General features: G+C 40.0%; 7 protein-coding genes across 7 annotated transcripts; 2 read left to right on the top strand and 5 right to left on the bottom strand.

The window, feature by feature from the left end:
• Positions 1–2,348: 2,348 nt before the first annotated feature.
• RHIMIDRAFT_242017 (uncharacterized protein) lies at positions 2,349–2,660 on the bottom strand (the record flags this gene model as incomplete). The annotated part of the gene is made up of 1 exon (XM_023609696.1): positions 2,349–2,660. One exon carries the CDS (start codon positions 2,658–2,660, stop codon positions 2,349–2,351), a length of 312 nt encoding a protein of 103 aa, XP_023461773.1.
• A 3,342-nt stretch (positions 2,661–6,002) lies between these two features.
• RHIMIDRAFT_270481 (uncharacterized protein) lies at positions 6,003–6,275 on the bottom strand. Its single transcript, XM_023612189.1, has one exon. It carries the CDS (start codon positions 6,258–6,260, stop codon positions 6,039–6,041), a length of 222 nt encoding a protein of 73 aa, XP_023461774.1. The 5' UTR covers positions 6,261–6,275; the 3' UTR covers positions 6,003–6,038.
• Positions 6,276–8,100: 1,825 nt separating this feature from the next.
• Positions 8,101–9,697, top strand: RHIMIDRAFT_270482 (uncharacterized protein). Its single transcript, XM_023612190.1, has 8 exons — positions 8,101–8,190; positions 8,272–8,384; positions 8,436–8,539; positions 8,600–8,768; positions 8,822–9,018; positions 9,085–9,314; positions 9,373–9,515; positions 9,569–9,697. Exons 1-8 carry the CDS (start codon positions 8,118–8,120, stop codon positions 9,674–9,676), a joined length of 1,137 nt encoding a protein of 378 aa, XP_023461775.1. The 5' UTR covers positions 8,101–8,117; the 3' UTR covers positions 9,677–9,697.
• Positions 9,698–10,945: 1,248 nt separating this feature from the next.
• On the bottom strand, positions 10,946–11,955 carry RHIMIDRAFT_295438 (homeobox-domain-containing protein). Its single transcript, XM_023614182.1, has 2 exons — positions 11,681–11,955; positions 10,946–11,627 (listed from the first exon to the last, which is right to left on the bottom strand). The coding sequence occupies exons 1-2, from the start codon at positions 11,885–11,887 to the stop codon at positions 11,427–11,429; spliced, it is 408 nt and encodes a 135-aa protein (XP_023461776.1). The 5' UTR covers positions 11,888–11,955; the 3' UTR covers positions 10,946–11,426.
• A 46-nt stretch (positions 11,956–12,001) lies between these two features.
• Positions 12,002–13,220, top strand: RHIMIDRAFT_80564 (uncharacterized protein). Its single transcript, XM_023615723.1, has 5 exons — positions 12,002–12,424; positions 12,471–12,633; positions 12,680–12,716; positions 12,767–12,846; positions 12,895–13,220. The coding sequence occupies exons 1-5, from the start codon at positions 12,164–12,166 to the stop codon at positions 13,170–13,172; spliced, it is 819 nt and encodes a 272-aa protein (XP_023461777.1). The 5' UTR covers positions 12,002–12,163; the 3' UTR covers positions 13,173–13,220.
• On the bottom strand, positions 13,221–15,826 carry RHIMIDRAFT_80556 (uncharacterized protein). The gene is made up of 4 exons (XM_023615722.1): positions 15,773–15,826; positions 15,686–15,717; positions 15,559–15,633; positions 13,221–15,506 (listed from the first exon to the last, which is right to left on the bottom strand). The coding sequence occupies exons 1-4, from the start codon at positions 15,795–15,797 to the stop codon at positions 13,269–13,271; spliced, it is 2,370 nt and encodes a 789-aa protein (XP_023461778.1). The 5' UTR covers positions 15,798–15,826; the 3' UTR covers positions 13,221–13,268.
• A 150-nt stretch (positions 15,827–15,976) lies between these two features.
• Positions 15,977–17,005, bottom strand: RHIMIDRAFT_242023 (uncharacterized protein; the record flags this gene model as incomplete). The annotated part of the gene is made up of 1 exon (XM_023609697.1): positions 15,977–17,005. One exon carries the CDS (start codon positions 17,003–17,005, stop codon positions 15,977–15,979), a length of 1,029 nt encoding a protein of 342 aa, XP_023461779.1.
• Positions 17,006–17,090: the final 85 nt, after the last annotated feature.

Below are 17,090 nucleotides of genomic sequence, written 5' to 3' on the forward strand. Positions count from 1 at the left end.
TGTAAAGACTAACCTCTCCAAGTATTCTATGCCACTTGATCCCTTATCTTTGCAGTGGCCGGGAGTTTTTAAAAACTTCTTAAAGTTTTCAATGCTTTCATTCATGTCTTTTTGAGTCTTGCAGAAAACAATTTTCTGGAATGCTTCCTCCAGTTGCAGCTCTAGAACTGTCCTATGGGCAGGGGATTCAGGCGTGAGCGAAGTTCCAATGTTGGTGATGAAGTTTCGTTTAAGATGAATGTAGCAGAGCAAGCTACCTGAAAAAGGAAACACCGCTTTGATCGCGTTACGAATAGCCTTGCCATTATCAGTAACGAATACTTCAGGATAATCGTTCTGGTAATTTGGCCAAATACCCTCCCTTAACTGTTCGAAAACCCAGGTATATGTGGTCTCTAGTTCGTTACTCACCCACGCACATGCAATTGGAAACGTTTGCAGGCTTTCTCTATCAGAGTCAGTGCTTGTAACGTTTGATGTACCTACAACGTTGACAAAAGTCAACTTATGAACGTTTGTTTTGTATGTTGCATCCACTATGACACATTCTGGCATCACTTTTGCTTCTTTGATTGCTTCTTCATGAGTGAAAAATATTGAACAAATACGATTCTGTGAATCTACGGTGAATCGTACAAGGTAATTCTTCTCTTGAAGACTAGAGATGAAGGCGTACATTTCTTTGGATGATTCGCTCTTGAAAAAAATATCTTTTATATTGTAAATATCCTTCTTCAAGACGTTATATATGCCATTCAAGCGCAATACCTGGATTTGTACAAAATTAACAAAAAGAGCATTAATATATATTTTAAACAACTCACTTGCATGACCGTCTCTACTGGGTTTGGCGTAGGTAACGAAAGAGTTCGCATAATGAGATCCATTACCTCTTGAGATTGCTTTCTATGGATTGCGTAGATTGTACGGCATGAAAAAATAGGATGGTTATGCTTACCGCATGATCCAGAGACCCTCAGTCCGCCAGAAGGGGAAGCAACAAGCTTGATAAAGCATTGGCACTCGTTCCTTTGGGTATCCCTGATAACCATCTTTTTATTTAAGCCGTCTTCTTCAAAATCACAAGGAGCGGCACCATTTGGTTGCTCATCTTCAGTTGCTACCTTTTTTCCTGGTTTATACTTACCAAAATGCTTGCAAGCCAAAGCAAGGTAGGTTTTCTTTGCATTGGAGCGGACAGTAACAAGAACAGCGTTCCATTTTTTACCAAAATCCACGGCAACGCTGCGAGCTTCAGCAATGCTGGCATACTCACAATCTACACCAAATCTTTCAGAGAATTCGACATTCATATCTTTAAAGTTGTCTTGAACCAAGTTCACAATGTTGTTGTCGACGGCGTTGGAATTCATAGCTTAGGTTATATCTTGTAAATTAGATAAAAGAAAAGGAACAAGGGTAGCAAGTTTTTCCTTTATTATAATTAGTGAAATTAAAAACCAGCTTCTTCGAGCTTCAAAAGATATAATGGCTGCTATACTGCTCTTTTATGGTATACTCAAGGCGCATGAACAGTTTTGAATTTAAACATCCGAATCAGGAACAAGGAATGGCCAAGCCTAAACACGCGCACTCCTCGCGCACTACTCCAAGAGAATGTAACGTCACTATTTTGAAATCTGGGAGTGCGCGAGGGAGTGCGCCAAGAATCTCCCTATTATTAAGAACTATAAAATTGTCACTACATTGTTTTGGTTTTTGGGTTTAAGTTAATGTATATATAGTTATGTGGGCAGCTGACAGTTGTGATAGCAAAGGGTTTAAAGAACAACATGGGGAGTTGGAAGCGAGGAGACACGTAAAATCAATAGTGCTTCTTGAATAGATACTTGAACAGCACGAAGTATCGTCACAGAGCAAAAAGGTTGATTATGAAAGACCATAGCCCAACGATACCTCCAAAAAGAAACATGGACATGGTCAAAGATAACGAGTACAGGCGGATCACACTGTTGTTTGAGTGTTGGAAACTGAAAGTTGAAAAGTGCTCGGCGCTGTAGTAGAAAAAGGTGAATCAAAATGTTGTCCCCAGATTACTTTCCAGATGAACTGCTTGCTAGGGTGGTTAAAGGCGAAGTAAGGTATGTCTTACACCGAGGAAAAATAAAGAACGCATTTGACCGAGTCGAAAACAGCAGGCAGAAGCTGAAAGAGGGTAAAACGACCCGGTATTTTTGAGTGTAATAAATAAAACCATACATACGACTTTGTATTGTAAGAGAAAAAGACCAGAATGCTTTCCATCTTTTGGCAGGAAGCGTCGGATGAGTGGAGGACCGCTTCTGAAATGCTAAACATGCTTGGCGGTATGCAGTGGACATGAGCATTCAGATACCACCAGATGGTATTAGACATAGAGTTTCAAGAAAGGGTAAAAAGTCTACACTGGTGTGAGTAACCGGCGAGTAAGACTGGGCAGCTTGTGTGGCAGCAGAAACCAGGAGGAAAGTACGGATAAAAGACGGGGTTAAACGAACTTTATCATGGCGAATATACTTCAGAAAATGTCTAATCAGTCTAGGTGATGTAGTGATTTCAGCACCGTTTCGTGGCCGCATACGGCTATGACTGACATCAATAGCGTATACACGAGAGGATGGTAAACAGGCAGTAAAGCGAGGGAGAAGAGTGGTATCCATCGGTAGGACGACAGCTGCAATAGGCAGCACCAGGACAGTTTAAGGGTTGATGACCACGCTAGAAAAATTGTATGGCAGGAGGCTCAAAGCCTTAAACAGAAGGGAAAGTGAACTGTCGAGATGTCGCAAGGCGAAGTGAAGCTCTCGGAATAGTATGTATAGCCGGAAATCTTGTTCCAGGGAAACCATTGAGTCAGTAACTGCACAGCGGTAAAGAAGAAAATCTATAAGACGAGGGAGGACAATGTGTGCAGGAGTTGAGTGGGCTCGTTGGAGAACAGTGAAGTAGAGGCAGGAGCCAATGTAGCTGGAGCACTCCCTGCTGAATAAAAGGATCAAGCAGTCCAAGCCCACCTTGAGAATGGGGCTTGCAAAGTGAGTTGAAGCTGATCTGTGGGGGGATACAATGGTTGATGAAGGAAGAGGCAATGCTTCGTACATGTGCCGAATAGTTTTTGGGGATCGAGAGAACGCGCAGAGCATGTCACAATTTGGCAAGCACCAAGGTGTTCAGAATAGTAGCTCGGTAACAGACGGACAGGGCACGATGTGAGTGAATATTACAGACAGAAGAAATCTTACTGAGGAGAAGTTCCAAGTAGCCATTCCGCTGTGAAACGGAAGAGAAGAGAGGAAAATCCAAGTAAATTACCAGTTAAGGACAGGAACGATCGTGCCAAGCAAGAATACGGCACCACAAAAGCGGCGATCGCTATATTTGGTTGTACACGGTAGGAGAGCCGGACAGAGAAAGTGCTTCAGTTTTATGAAAATTCACCTTGGTATTAGAGGCTCGTGAGTAGGCGTCCAGATGTGCTTGAAGAACGCTCAGATCAGAAGGGGTCTGAAGAAGGCAAGCAACGTTATCAGCATATGCCAGCAGCTTAACGGAAGCAACAAACGAGGATTGTAAAGGTGATGACAGCCATCGAGGGAGTAAGAAGCCAGGGAAAGAAGGGTCCACCAAGATATGACGCAATAGTAGCTCAAACGCGAGGTTAAAGAGTAATGGAGAAAATGGATCACCTTGGCGCAAGCCGCGACATTGTTGTACTGAGCTAGAGAGAGACCCATTGATATTTACTTCAAGTTCGGCACCAAAAAATAATTGGTGATCTGAATTCACGATACAGGAAGGAAATTCAAAGTGAACAAGGACACGATGAAGGTATTCTGGGTGGACCCTGTCATAAGCTTTTTCTTGGCCGAGGAGCTGACCAATTGCAGAAGAATTAATACTGCGAGCATGTTCCATAACAAGCTTCATAAGAAGACCATTGTCTGCAGTAAAGCGGCCGCGAACAAAACCTGTCTGAAAGGAATTTACTAGAGAATCAGTTCAGGAAATGATGCGAGAGTTCAAAATCCTTATAAAAACTTTGGCAACAATGTTAACCAACGAAGTTGGACGCCAATTGCGCAAGTCATAGAGGTCCCCTTTCTTGAGAAGCAAGGGGACAGATGTACCATACCAAGATTGGGGAAAAATACCGGAAATCAATCCGTCATTGTAGACTTGAAGGAGAATAGGTTAGAAGGCCGGATGTGCAAAAATTAGTCGAAGAATCTCGTAGGGGATACCATCCTTTCCAGGGCTGCTTTTACGAGATGAGCGATCTACACTTTCGAAAAGATCATCCCAGTCAATAGGATCAGAAAGAATTTGTTGGTCGATGGAAGATAGTTGCAGTGGAGAAGGTAGAGTGCTCAAAAGATCGTCAGCAGCAGCGTCGTTAATAAGTTCTGGAGAGTAGAGCTCAGAGCAAAAGCTATGTGTTGCATCAAGCATGATAGCATGGTTATCACGCATGGCATTAATGACAAGGTGGGTAAGTGTGGTGATCATCTGGCGGGATTGTCGCTGGGCAACAGCCCGCTTCAGGTACCCAGCGGATATCTCATCGAGTTCATGCCATCGAACGCCAGAACGGAGGGCTAAAGTTTCAACTTGGTATTGCTGTAAAGTAGCTAGTTGGGCTTCAATCGCAGATAGTTGTGGCAAAAGTTGTGCTGGATTATCAGGGTAATTCCGAAAAGATTTATTAAGACTGTGGCATTTTCCCTGAAGAATCCGCTCGGCAGTGGTCAACTGATTAAACTGGCGTTTTGAAAACTTGCATGCGACAGTCTAAGGACGTGAAGAAACTGAAGAAGTTAAGCGGAGGTGCATTGACAACAGAAGCTGATCAGATCATGCAGGCTGAACGAAAGTAGTGAATGAGGACACTTTACAGTCAAGCAAGTTATAGATGACGAAAATATAGTCAATACAATAGCGGGTCATGCCACGGTGAAAGGTAGCCTCAGAGGAGCTGTCAACAGGTGTAATGCTGTCATAGAAGAATTGATCGATGCACTGGGGCCAAGAGGAAGGCACTTGCCGTGGACGAGATGTCGAAAGATGTGTAGCATAACTATAATTGAAATCGTCGAGTAATATTTGCCTGGCAGGAGACGTTCTCAAGACATCAGAGGGATGTCGGAGAATGTCAGATAAAAATGTATAACGAAGACGTCGGTTTGTGGAGGCATATAACACAGACACTATGAGAAGATCAAAAAGCCGATGTTTGTGAGAAATGGTGACAGTGATTATACGCCCACAGTCACTGATAGTAGAGTTTGTGAGAAAGAGGTCAGGCGAGAAGCACACTAGGCTACAGTGACGAGACCAAATGTAGTCTATAGCCTGGAATTGAATATGAAATACTTGCTGTAGTTCAACTGAAGAAGCATGTGTTTCTTGGCGAGCGAGAATATCAAAAGAATGAGTACTAAGATAAGGAATAAAATGATTTCGAACGGAGGGATCGCCCAGATTTGCGAAGCTTACGACAGCTAATGATTGCGGTTTTAAAATTAGCGATAGTAGTAGTGATATTAGTGGTATTAATAGTAGAGGCTTGTGAAGAGTTTGAAAATATAGTAGATACATTGAAGGAACTATCCCGATTATCATGACCTAATGCGTGATAGTCCATCATAATATAGATTATTGGTGGTTACCGTGTCCAGAGATACCCGATTGGTTGTTACGGAAGCCAATGGCTGACGCAGGATCAACATTAGAGGGAGCATCTTGGCGATGGGAAGCATCATCATTATCAAGTTCCATTGATTCACTCTCAACAGCCTCAGAACTAGAAACAGGAATTTTATTCCTGGCATTCAAAGGACATTTACTGCTTCTCTTAGATGGATGGCCAGTTTGATTACAGGCGGAACAGACTTTTTCCAAAGCGACCAGTATATCGGGTGAAGCGTCTGGGAGATCTTCGGAAGAGATTAAAGCAGCAGCAGTCTGAGACCTGGTCTGATGAGGAGGATAGCGTGAGAAAGATGCAATTGAAGCAGAGAGAGAACCAGTGGCTGTCACAGTCAAAACAGCAGAAACATCAGGGCCGACTGAGGAACATCAATCTTAGAGTTGGCCGGAGTAGAGTGAACAGCCGACGAAGATTGGGTAGAGGCGCTTCGTACAGCTGGTTTCTTAGTCTGATTGTCATGAAGAAGAGCCTGTGTGGTAACAGGCGGCTTATGGGCCTTATTGGACTCAGTAGAATTGACATAAGAGTCCTTACGAGAGCAGTCCTTAGGCATATGTTCGATCTCATTGCAGTGGTTAATAGGAGATATATGTTAATATTTAAGATGCCTTTGGCTTTTATACGAAATATATTGATTATATTACGTGAAAGGGTGTGATATTCTTCGATATAAACGTAGAAATATGACAACACTTACCATTTGAACGATAATAACCCAGTAGTATTCCCAGAGTACTTAAACATTTGAGAAACTGCCTCAACAAATATTGCTCATTCATCCATGTCTGTCTGAATGGCCTCTGGGAGGGTAATCTGATGACGTTTTCGCTGTTGTTCTTCTTCGATTCGAAATCGAGTGGCAAATTATTGATACAGTTTCTTGATTTGCTCAGGAAAGAGACACTGATTTGGTTGTATATTGTGCTCACTTTCCATAATAATATCCACGATGCGCGACTTGAAGAGACTTAAAAGAGACAGCTATTTATTATGTTTTCAAATAAAAAAGCGCAAATCGAAGAGTTTATACCTAATCCTTTGCCTTCCTTTCGTCATTTGGAATCAGGTTAGGCCCATCAAGCAATCAACCTTGTCGAAATATAATATCGAAGCTGCGGATTTAAAATATCAATGATGTATCCAACTTGTTAATATTGGTAAAAAGAGCCAACCTCAGCAAGTCGCCATAAATGTTTAATGCTGATGCCGACAACCGCAAAGATGAAAAATCTGAAGCAACATATAAACTATCACCCACAAGGGCCACATCAATAACAATTCCCTTGACGGCCGCTATTTGTATCACTTGCCCTCTATAAAGTGCTTTTATCTTCTTTTTAACTTTAGTTTCTCATGTTCTGAGAGTTTTTAACAAATCTACTATTTTGCTATCGGAATGAAGCATACAAACTCGAACATCAACTTTATCACTGCTTTTCAAAAAGTATTGCTGGATCACGTTACAATTGGTTAAGTATTGGACATATCACATATTACTACCATCGATGGCATTGTAGATGCTGTCCTCAGCAAGTCAAATAACAGCTCTACTGGCCCTCCCTTCACTCCAAAGCCTCTGGTGGGCTATTAAACGTGCCTTTCGCACCAACAGATAATACAACATCCTTTCGTTTAAGATCATGTGCTGTTCTGTTTCTGGTAATAACTTGTACCACATAGAGCTGTGGTGATTATTCGAAAGTCGATACGGTACAGTAAAACTGGGCCAAGTCTTTTATTAATTTGAAACATGGATCTTATAAATACTAATAACTTAGCTAGCCCTTATTGTATTGTAATCTAGGAGACAGGAATAACAGTATTGCATGTATTGAAATGTTAGTAATGTAGTAATGTTAATGTTGGATGTTTTGCATGTTTTATGCAAGAATATGCTATGGTGTTTACGTTCGAATACGACAGGATAATCAATGTACATCTTTCAACTTTATATTGTAAAAGTTAAATTCTACATTCATTCTTTCATTCCTCTTTCATTATTATCAATGCAGCTATTTAATAAAGATATGCACCTGTTTGTCCTAAAACAGTTATATTGATTCAATTAATGCAAGAGGAATCAATTTAGGGTTACCTCACTTGCTAATTCTACGATTTTCTTTTCGTTAAACAAAAATGCGCAACCTCAGATCAAATACTGTCAGTAAAGATGCATCTGATCAAAAGAGAAAAGGGGCTTCACGGACTTAAACAAAAAGAGAGAATGGGCGTATCACAAGCTCAAGAGCACAATTTAAAAAAGAAATGTAAGCAATTTATTCTTTTTAATGATTTTTATGTGGCACAGACTGTAAAACGAAGTCCCTTAAAATTTCTATTACCATCTATAAAAAGCCGTTTCCTGTTGTCCTCAGTAGCCCCTTGCTTATTCAATTTATCCTCATATAAAATGTCTAACTTCCTTAACAATTCCACCGTTAATGGTGCTGTAAATATCAACATCTGCGACAAAAGATCTAGAAGTATGTTCCACGATAAATAATTCAATGCCAAAGGAGTTTTTATAAGTGAGAAGATTTATATTTATTCTTTTTAATCTATAGGCCCAAGCGCTGAGTCATCCGTCTCATCTGTTTCCTCTTGCGAGGTCAAGCGATCAAGGAAACTTGATTATCTTGCCGGCAATGGGCAAAAAGAATGGGAACCAAAAGACAAGGTAAAATGCGTAAGCCGTTGTGGTTGATGGATCTCTTATTATTCTCATTAGTTGATCCTCAACGGTATAGACATTACTGCAGCATTGATCAAGTTTAGGAACAACAGCATAAAGGCAGCTGAGAAGAAAAATGACTTGAATTCACTGCGTATTCTGTAAGTTCACATAATTTTTTTTTTTTGATTTTTTGATTGGGCTAATTGTAATCGAACCAGCTCGTTGTCGCACGTGTTCCTGGTGAACAAGCTTGAGCCTAAGAACTGCGTTACCAGTTACTTGGAAGATAAAGAAGCAAAAGAACTGAGCAACTGGTCACACAGTCTTATTTATGATATTCCAAGAGCATCAAGTGATGCAGTCTTATACTGCAAAGCAATTGCAGATGTACGTTGAACTAAATGCAATAAATACAACCTGTTAATATTGTCAATAATTAGGGAAATGAAGTCGAAGGCTATAAATGTGAGGATAGCAATACTTTATCAGAAAGTATCAAGGATTTAGCCGAGCAACTAATTAACAACAAGGCTAAGATCAACCAAGCATCTGAAGCGAGCTTTATGGACAAGCATTTGATGCCAGAAATAAGAAGAGTCCTTCTTAACAATGCCTCTGATGATATTGTTTACGCAATGTAAATATATACATCCTATATCTACGTTTATTTTAATACTGATGACCTTGTTATTGTCATAAATAGGATCGATGGGATGGATACGAATAAGAAAAAGCCCGACTTTATGCTGGGTTTCAGCAAGAAAAGAAAAGACATCTACTGCTTTTTTGTAGAGGTCAAGAGACCAAAGCAAAAAAGCAGCTATCAAGAGGAAGATGATATGACCAAGCTGCTCAAGCAGCTTAAATTTTCAATTGATAAACAGCTACTTTTGGGGTTGCGGGATCCCGTGTCTCTTGGCTTGCTGGTAGAGGGTGTGTTTTAACTGTACATACGAAAAAACAGTAATTAACAACGTTGATTATTCAATAGGCTTCAAATGTTCTTTATATAAGATGACACTGGTAGCAGACGGAATTTACCTGCCGTGGTTGGTGAAGCGATTTTCTTTGGTGGAAGAAATCCACCAGATGGTTCTTTTACCATCGATAGTCGAATCGTTGACTTTTGTGAAGGTATTGTTATAAATAAACTAGACCCAGTAACAATACGCTAACATGCTTTATAGAACGAACTTGTTGCGACAAAGGAAAGATTGGACGAAAAGAAGCTGAGGAGCGAAAAGAAGACCGCCAAAGAGCGCATAAGACCTTCGTTCATTACAAAATTTCAATAATAATAATAACAATAATCTTTGCTGTCAAAAAACTTATGAAGAGTAAAATTTCTTGTTCGAAGTTTTTGATCCCAAAATAGGTGTAATTTTGAGCTCTATTAGTTACGTAAAGTATATAAGAGTAAGACTAAAGACGAAATATAATTTTATCGAGTTCAAATTGAGGATTTTATATCTAAGCTAAAGAAGACATTTTAAATTTTCAAGTATATAAGTCATCAAGGTTATCAAAGTGTATATATGTCAAATGTAAGGATTCGTATAATATAATTATCAAAAGAAGCAAAATACAATAGGTTCAGAATATAAGAATTGAATAAAAATAAACACTAGTGTAAAGCCTGTGCGTAAGAATACCATGCAGATAAAAACAAGTAATACTATTGATGCTTATAGCTTATCCGTATGTTAGGAATCGGCTAGTTGATTTGTGTTTGTAGTTATCGTACGAAAGGGCAAGGACGTAGCTTGAATCAATAAAAAAAAAAAAGATGCTTGTGCCAATAGCCAAGTAATTTACAGCAGAACTTTAATCAAGAAAGATGCCAAAGCCTTGTAAACAACAAAAGGAAGTGCAAATACACGTAGCGTACTTTGAGTGCCAGCACTCCAAGAGCATCAGATGTCGGCTGATGAATCATCCCAGAGTGATGACAAACAAAGAGGTCAAAAGGTTACTGAAGAGCACAGAAAGAAGGCCTGCATCTTAACGTGATTGCTCACATCGCGGAAGGCTCATCTTTCGTTGACAGGATCCTCAACAGTACTACTTTTCGCCAACAGGCAGCGCCCTTGCAAGCAAAGGAACCTTGCTACTGTGTGATAATAGTTTAAGAGATTGATTGTTGATTGCTCAGTAAGAAAAAGCAATCTTTTCGATGGACAGCTCTTGGTGCACTACTACGTGCACAACCATTGTTCAAGATATGACATCTCTTTTTTTTCGAGTTTTGTTACATACCTTTGAAGCAATGTCACGACGTTGCTAGCATAGTTAGTGCAGCTAGTAACACGATGACGGTCCTTTCTTTTTGGAGTTTATTTATCTATAATTAAACTTTTAGCAACATCTCTTCCCTTCAATTTCATTTTAGTTTAGCAGCCAATAACAAAGTGCTCTCAATATGATCTGGCAACATGATTAGAGCAACGAAAAGTTGAAGAAATCGAAAAAGACGAGAGTCGGGGATGAAGACAATGTTTAGCATACTGATACCTTCACTCGAGCTGAACTTTTGTGTCAACAAGTGAAGGATACGTTTTGATAGGCCCTAATCGACAGGAAGTGCTTTACTGCATGAAAGGAAACTAGCGTTAAAGCAATCACGATACTTCAAGATTCTATAAACGAAAACTCAGTAAAAAAATATCATCCGTGATAGACTCTGGTATCGCTCTTGTGTATGTGCGTGTAGATGCTTAACGTCATGTGTATATCGTACCTCACTTTCACAAGAGAAGGAAGGCTATGCTTTGATTTACCCAATACCAAGTTGAGCGAGATACTGTTTGAATTTGTTCAGTTTACAAGAATGCAGTGTGAATTTTATATGTAACATGTATTGATATTTTATGTTGTACAAGTTGGAAATAATAAAGAAAAGGTTGATTTTACCCTTGTGTCTAAAGTGAGAAGAATGGCTGATATCTGATTTTGATCATTTCTTGTTGTTCTATTACAAGTGTATGTCATATTTCAAATGAGGAGAGAGAGAAGAGGGGGCGTTTGAACAAGTTTATTGGATGTGAGTTAAACACCTTTTTTACTACGCTTTTGTTGATCTATTTGTACAAATTCAGCAGCCGATGCTAATAAATCGATAGGTGACATTTCATTTGAAGCTAATAGCGGATGCTGTTGTTGTTGTTGTTGTTGCTGCTGCTGTTGTAATAACATCCGCCTTTGTTTAGATTCACGATTCAATTTCGCTCTACGATTTTGAAACCAAACCTGAAAGAAAAGGGAATGTTAATTGAATGCTGTATGAAGCAAATAAAACTTGCCTGCACTTCTCTTTTTGTCATATCTAATTCAGTTGCTAAATTTTCTCTTATTTCAGAGCTTGGGGTATCAGTTTGATCAAATATTTCCATTAGCCTATTATATTGAGCTGGCGTTATTCTTTTCCTCTTTGTTTTGGGCTGTTGCTCTTCATTTATGCCATTATCATTTAATAAAGAGGATATCGATAATCTTTTATTCTTTTGCATAAAATCAAAAAGAAAAAAGAAAAATATGCAGAAAAAAATATATCGGATAATGTCTCAATTAAATCAATTCCCTCGTTTCTTATTTGCCCTTTTTCACTCTATTTTTTGGGATGTATTTGATATTAATAAACTTTAGTTTGTTGCTTGGATACAGGATGGCAACTTGGTAATCGATTGAATAATGCAACAGTATCGTTACACACACTCTATACACCCTCCATTCATTTTCCTCTCTCTTTTTTAAAACTCTCTCTTTTCTCTTTAAACAACATTACCATGGAAGCATTTCTTAGCACTTTGCCTCCTTATGTACATAAATTTCTTGATAAATACCCACCTACGGACGTATTTAATCTTTTGAGAGAACTCATATGTTTTGCTGTTCTCTATTCTGAGGATCGTGAACGTATAAAGGCTGCAACGGAAGAGTTTTTGGCTAAACGAGAAAATGAAGAAATCGAACAAGAAGAAGACAAGGAAGAAGATAAAGAAGAACAAGAACAAGAAGAAGAAGAAGAAGAAGAAATTGAGCAACAGGTAGAAACGACTATTTATTTTTCTTTTTACTGACACTTCATCGCAGGTACCTATCCAGCACAACAGCATAATAGTTCCTCCAAAAGAACCTTCGGAAGAAAAGAAACAATCTAAAATGCCAAACACATTTCCTGAATGGTGGGGTCATCAAGAGTTTGAACCACCAGAAAAGAAACCGTTGACAAAGACGGCTTCTTTATGGGTCTCTCGTAAGTTGAAATATATATACATATAATGCCCATTAATGTTTAATAGTCGACCACGAGGAAAAACAAATTAAACGTGCATCAAGGTACTATTATATACATATTCAAGATATAGCCAGTAACCCTGTTTATTTAGTCAAGTAGTTATACCCAACCTTCGTTCTTATATCGAACCTACTTCTTCTCCAAAACAAAAGACAGTAAAGGAAGAACAAGGTAAGGAAATGGTTTGTGTATCCTGTGTATATTCACCTCTTCTTATAGCTAAACCAGCCGCTGCAAAATCACCTGCAAGATCGCCTCAACGATCCCCTTCTGTAATCAAACCACCTAAACAGACTGCAGCTGTTCGTGCAAGAGCAGAGCATGCTAAACAGCTACAACAAGAACTATTACAAAAGAAGAAAGTGGCAGAAACGTCATCAAGTCCAACCAGCCAACGATTGAAACAAAGAGTGAATTCAGGTATAGATTGGGATACGATTAAAAAGGATAGAAGGAAAACGGTAGCGACGGCTACTCTATCAGAGCATCAGAAATGAGAAGCATGAAGCTTTATTATTATAAAAAAAAAGAGTTGGGAGATGATATATAGATAATGAATTATATACAAATAAAAATTTAAATAAACTTGATTCTTAACCGCTGCAGCTCATACAAGCTTCCTTATTGTCAATCGAACAGATCATATCAGCCTGGTTCTTTTCTTCCATCTTTTTTCTATATTCACGTAACGAGAGCTGATCTACAGTGAACTTGATGGCATCGACAGCAGGACGTGTACGGAGGTAATACATGCCTGTCTTTAATCCCTTTTGCCAGCCATAAAAGTGCATACTGGTGAGCTTACCAAAGTTGGGTTCAGCCATAAAGATGTTCAAACTTTGACTTTGGTCAATATACGCACCACGATCAGCAGCCATGTCAATGATAGTACGTTGAGAGATTTCCCAGACAGTCTTGTAGAGATCTTTCAAGTTTTGAGGGATGCTGGGCACGTTCTGAATAGACCCTCCGTCAGCCATGATCATGTTCTTCACATCATCGTTCCAGAGACCCATATCGACCAGATCACGGAGTAACCAAGGATTGACCATTTGGTATTCACCTGAGAGCACACGACGGGTGTAGAAGTTGGATGTGTAAGGTTCAAAACATTCATTGAAACCGAGCATTTGAGAAGTGGAGGCAGTAGGCATAGGAGCAACCAGCAGAGAGTTGCGGACACCATGCTTAGCAATCTTTTCCTTGAGTGCGGCCCAGTCCCAGAGGTTGGTAGGTGTGACATTCCACATGTCATATTGCAGGATACCCTTGGACACAGGGCTGCCTTCATAGGTTTCGTAAGGTCCATACTTTTCAGCCAACTCGCAGGAGGCTTCCAGGGCAGCATGGTAGATGGTTTCAAAGATTTGAATGTTCAACTGCTTGGCTTCAGGTGAATCGAATGGATAACGAAGAGCCATGAAAGTGTCGGCTAAGCCTTGAACACCTAAACCAATCGGTCTGTGTCTCTTGTTGGATCTTTCGGCTTCGATGACAGGATAGTAATTGATATCGATGATCTTGTTCAAGTTTCTAGTGATAACCTTGGTAACATCGTGCAGTTTTTGGAAATCATACTTTTCTCTATTGATCACATAGGTAGGTAGAGCAATGGAGGCCAAGTTACAGACAGCGACTTCATCAGGACTCGAGTATTCAACAATTTCTGTACACAGATTGCTGCACTTGATCGTACCCAAGTTTTGCTGATTACTCTTTCTGTTACAAGCATCCTTATAGAGTATGAATGGATTGCCTGTCTCCGTTTGAGCTTCCAAAATGGCATACCACAGCTTTTGAGCCTTGATCGTTTCTCTAGCTCTTCCTTCACGTTCGTATTTTTCATAGAGAGCAACAAACTCGTCACCCCAGATTTCATGTAATCCAGGAGCCTCATTGGGACAAAACAGAGACCAATCACCACCGTCTCTGACACGCTGCATGAAAAGATCAGGAATCCAGAGAGCATAGAACAGATCACGAGCCCTGATTTCGTCTTTGCCAAAGTTTTTTCGCAAGTCTAAAAAGGTAAAAATGTCTGCATGCCAAGGTTCCAAGTACATTGCGAATGCGCCCGGACGCTTATTACCACCTTGATCGACATAACGAGCCGTATTGTTGAAAACACGTAGCATGGGCAACAATCCGTTGGAGTAACCGTTGGTGCCGGCAATGTATGATCCGCTAGCACGAATGTTGTGAATGTTTAAGCCAATGCCGCCTGCTGTCTTGGAGATTTGAGCACAGATTTTGAGCGTCTCATAGATACCTTCGATCGAATCTTCTTTCATGGTGAGCAAGAAGCAAGAAGACATCTGGGGACGAGGTGTGCCTGCATTAAATAGAGTAGGACTAGCGTGTGTAAAGTATCTTTCGGACATCAAGTTGTATGTCTCAATAGCTGCATCAATATCGGTTCCATGGATACCGATCGCAACACGCATGATCAAATGCTGAGGACGTTCGGCAATCTTGCCGTCAATCTTGAGAAGGTAAGAACGCTCGAGAGTTTTGAAACCAAAGAAGTTGTACTTGAAATCACGGTCATAGATGATGGCAGAGTTCAAGCGGTCAGCGTTATCCATGACAACTTTGTACGTTTCATTAGAGATCATGGGTGAGTGTTTGCCTGTCTTGGGATTCACATAATTGTACAAGTCTTCAATTACTTGAGAAAAGACCTTTTTGGTTTCCTTGTGAAGATTAGAAATGGCAATGCGCGCAGCCAACAGAGCATAATCAGGATGGCGAGTGGTCATATAAGCAGCTGTTTCTGCGGCAAGGTTATCGAGTTCGACAGTTGTAACACCTTGGTATACACCAGAGATAACCTATGTTGGGTCATGTTGGTGATGAAAGAAAAATGAAAATGGTTTATGTTACCTTTTGAGTAATGGCAACAGGGTCAATGTAGTTCATGTCAAGTCCGTAGCATAGCTTGTTGATTCTAGCAGTAATCTAAACAAGGATTTAGTTAAAGCTCAAAAGACAATATTACTCCTATGATTACCTTGTCGAAAGCTACTCTTTCATGTCTACCGTCTAAGATATAAACAGTTTAATAACATTCTCCATCCCTTTTATATTCTCGGTTTACCTCTTTTAACTACAAACATTGGCATTTTAACACAAAGAGAAAAGGTATTCTGGTAATAATGTTAAACAAGAAAAAGAACGAAAAAATGAAAAAAAGGGGACGTGTCTTTTTATAAGATCAAAGGGACGCGATTTTTTCTATTTTTTTTTTTTACGCAGAAGTATTATTAAGCAAAAGCGCGTTTTTTGACAGTCTCTAAAATTTTTATTTATCATACTGAGATAATAGCATGGCCACTCTTTCAGCAAATCTATTCTTGGCAGCTTCTGTCATAACAAGCTGATGGTTCTTTTCAAATTGGTTAACAACGTCTAAAGGATTGTCATTGGCATAGACGGGTAAATTAGCTGTTACGCCTGGAGCCAGTTCGATCTTGAAAGTAAGGCAAGGTGTTTTTACAGGATCAGCAGGCATAAATAGTTGCTGTTGTTGTTGGTACTGACAATGTTGCGCGGGTGTAGGAGGTTGCGCAGGAGCAGGTGTGGCGTATTTAGATGCCATGGTGCCCAATGGTTGTTGCTGTTGTTGTTGTGATTGATGCTGAGGAGGTTGTTGTCCCAAAGTTTGTGCAAGTTGTTGATGTTGAGGGGGTTGTTGTGAAGGTAGTCGCTGTCCCCAGGTTTGTTGTTGAGATGGTTGTTGTCCCCAGGTTTGTTGTGGAGGTTGTTGTTGTTGAGGTGGCTGTTGTCCCCAGGTTTGTTGTTGAGGCGGTTGAGCTGAAGGGGTTGCGTACTTTGAAGCAGAGGTCCCATTAGGTTGTTCCCAGAAAGGTGTCTCAACCAACTTGCCAGTAGCCCAAGCACTTGATCCAGGTTGAATAGGGGGCCTGCCTCTGTTTGGAGCAATTTTTAAAGGCTTCGGAGCCCTGGATTGTTGTTGTTGTTGTGGTGGTGGTGGTAGCGGTTGTCCTGATTTACTCTTCTTCTTCTTCTTCTTCTTTTCACCATTTAAACCACCTTTAGGTAAAGGTTTACCCAATCGTCGATCTAAAATGAGCTGTTCATCGACTGGTTTGAAATTTTTGCCTTGACGATGAAGTTGACCAGTACCAATTCCGTTTGATTTGACCTGGACCGTTGGATCAATGAGTGAAGCCCAACCGTCCATGCTGACGCTGACTTCAGTTGTACCTTCTTTATTAATCTTTTGGGTACCCCAGCCTGCGATCTGAAGAGGAGCATATTCTTCGTCTGATTCAGTTTCTGAGTAGTCTGAATATCCACTATAGGACATGTTAAATACAAAATGAAGGGAAAGAGAGAAACGAATGAGTAGGTTGAAAAAGACCAGTAGAATTTTTTTTTTTTTTTTTTTTTTT

Source organism: Rhizopus microsporus (assembly GCF_002708625.1).
Source record: "Rhizopus microsporus ATCC 52813 unplaced genomic scaffold scaffold_27, whole genome shotgun sequence".
Taxonomy (NCBI): Eukaryota; Fungi; Mucoromycota; class Mucoromycetes; order Mucorales; family Rhizopodaceae; genus Rhizopus; species Rhizopus microsporus.

Coding starts and splice junctions, on each gene's coding strand:
- RHIMIDRAFT_270481 (XM_023612189.1), bottom strand. CDS start 6,260: ATGCCTAAGGACTGCTCTCGTAAGGACTCTTATGTCAATTCTACTGAG.
- RHIMIDRAFT_270482 (XM_023612190.1), top strand. CDS start 8,118: ATGTCTAACTTCCTTAACAATTCCACCGTTAATGGTGCTGTAAATATC. Junction 8,540..8,599: donor TTGAATTCACTGCGTATTCT/GTAAGTTCACAT, acceptor TAATCGAACCAG/CTCGTTGTCGCACGTGTTCC. Junction 9,516..9,568: donor AATCGTTGACTTTTGTGAAG/GTATTGTTATAA, acceptor CATGCTTTATAG/AACGAACTTGTTGCGACAAA.
- RHIMIDRAFT_295438 (XM_023614182.1), bottom strand. CDS start 11,887: ATGCAAAAGAATAAAAGATTATCGATATCCTCTTTATTAAATGATAAT. Junction 11,628..11,680: donor TGACAAAAAGAGAAGTGCAG/GCAAGTTTTATT, acceptor CTTTTCTTTCAG/GTTTGGTTTCAAAATCGTAG.
- RHIMIDRAFT_80564 (XM_023615723.1), top strand. CDS start 12,164: ATGGAAGCATTTCTTAGCACTTTGCCTCCTTATGTACATAAATTTCTT. Junction 12,634..12,679: donor GGCTTCTTTATGGGTCTCTC/GTAAGTTGAAAT, acceptor AATGTTTAATAG/TCGACCACGAGGAAAAACAA. Junction 12,847..12,894: donor GACAGTAAAGGAAGAACAAG/GTAAGGAAATGG, acceptor CTCTTCTTATAG/CTAAACCAGCCGCTGCAAAA.
- RHIMIDRAFT_80556 (XM_023615722.1), bottom strand. CDS start 15,797: ATGCCAATGTTTGTAGTTAAAAGAG. Junction 15,634..15,685: donor AAAGAGTAGCTTTCGACAAG/GTAATCATAGGA, acceptor ATCCTTGTTTAG/ATTACTGCTAGAATCAACAA. Junction 15,507..15,558: donor CTGTTGCCATTACTCAAAAG/GTAACATAAACC, acceptor GACCCAACATAG/GTTATCTCTGGTGTATACCA.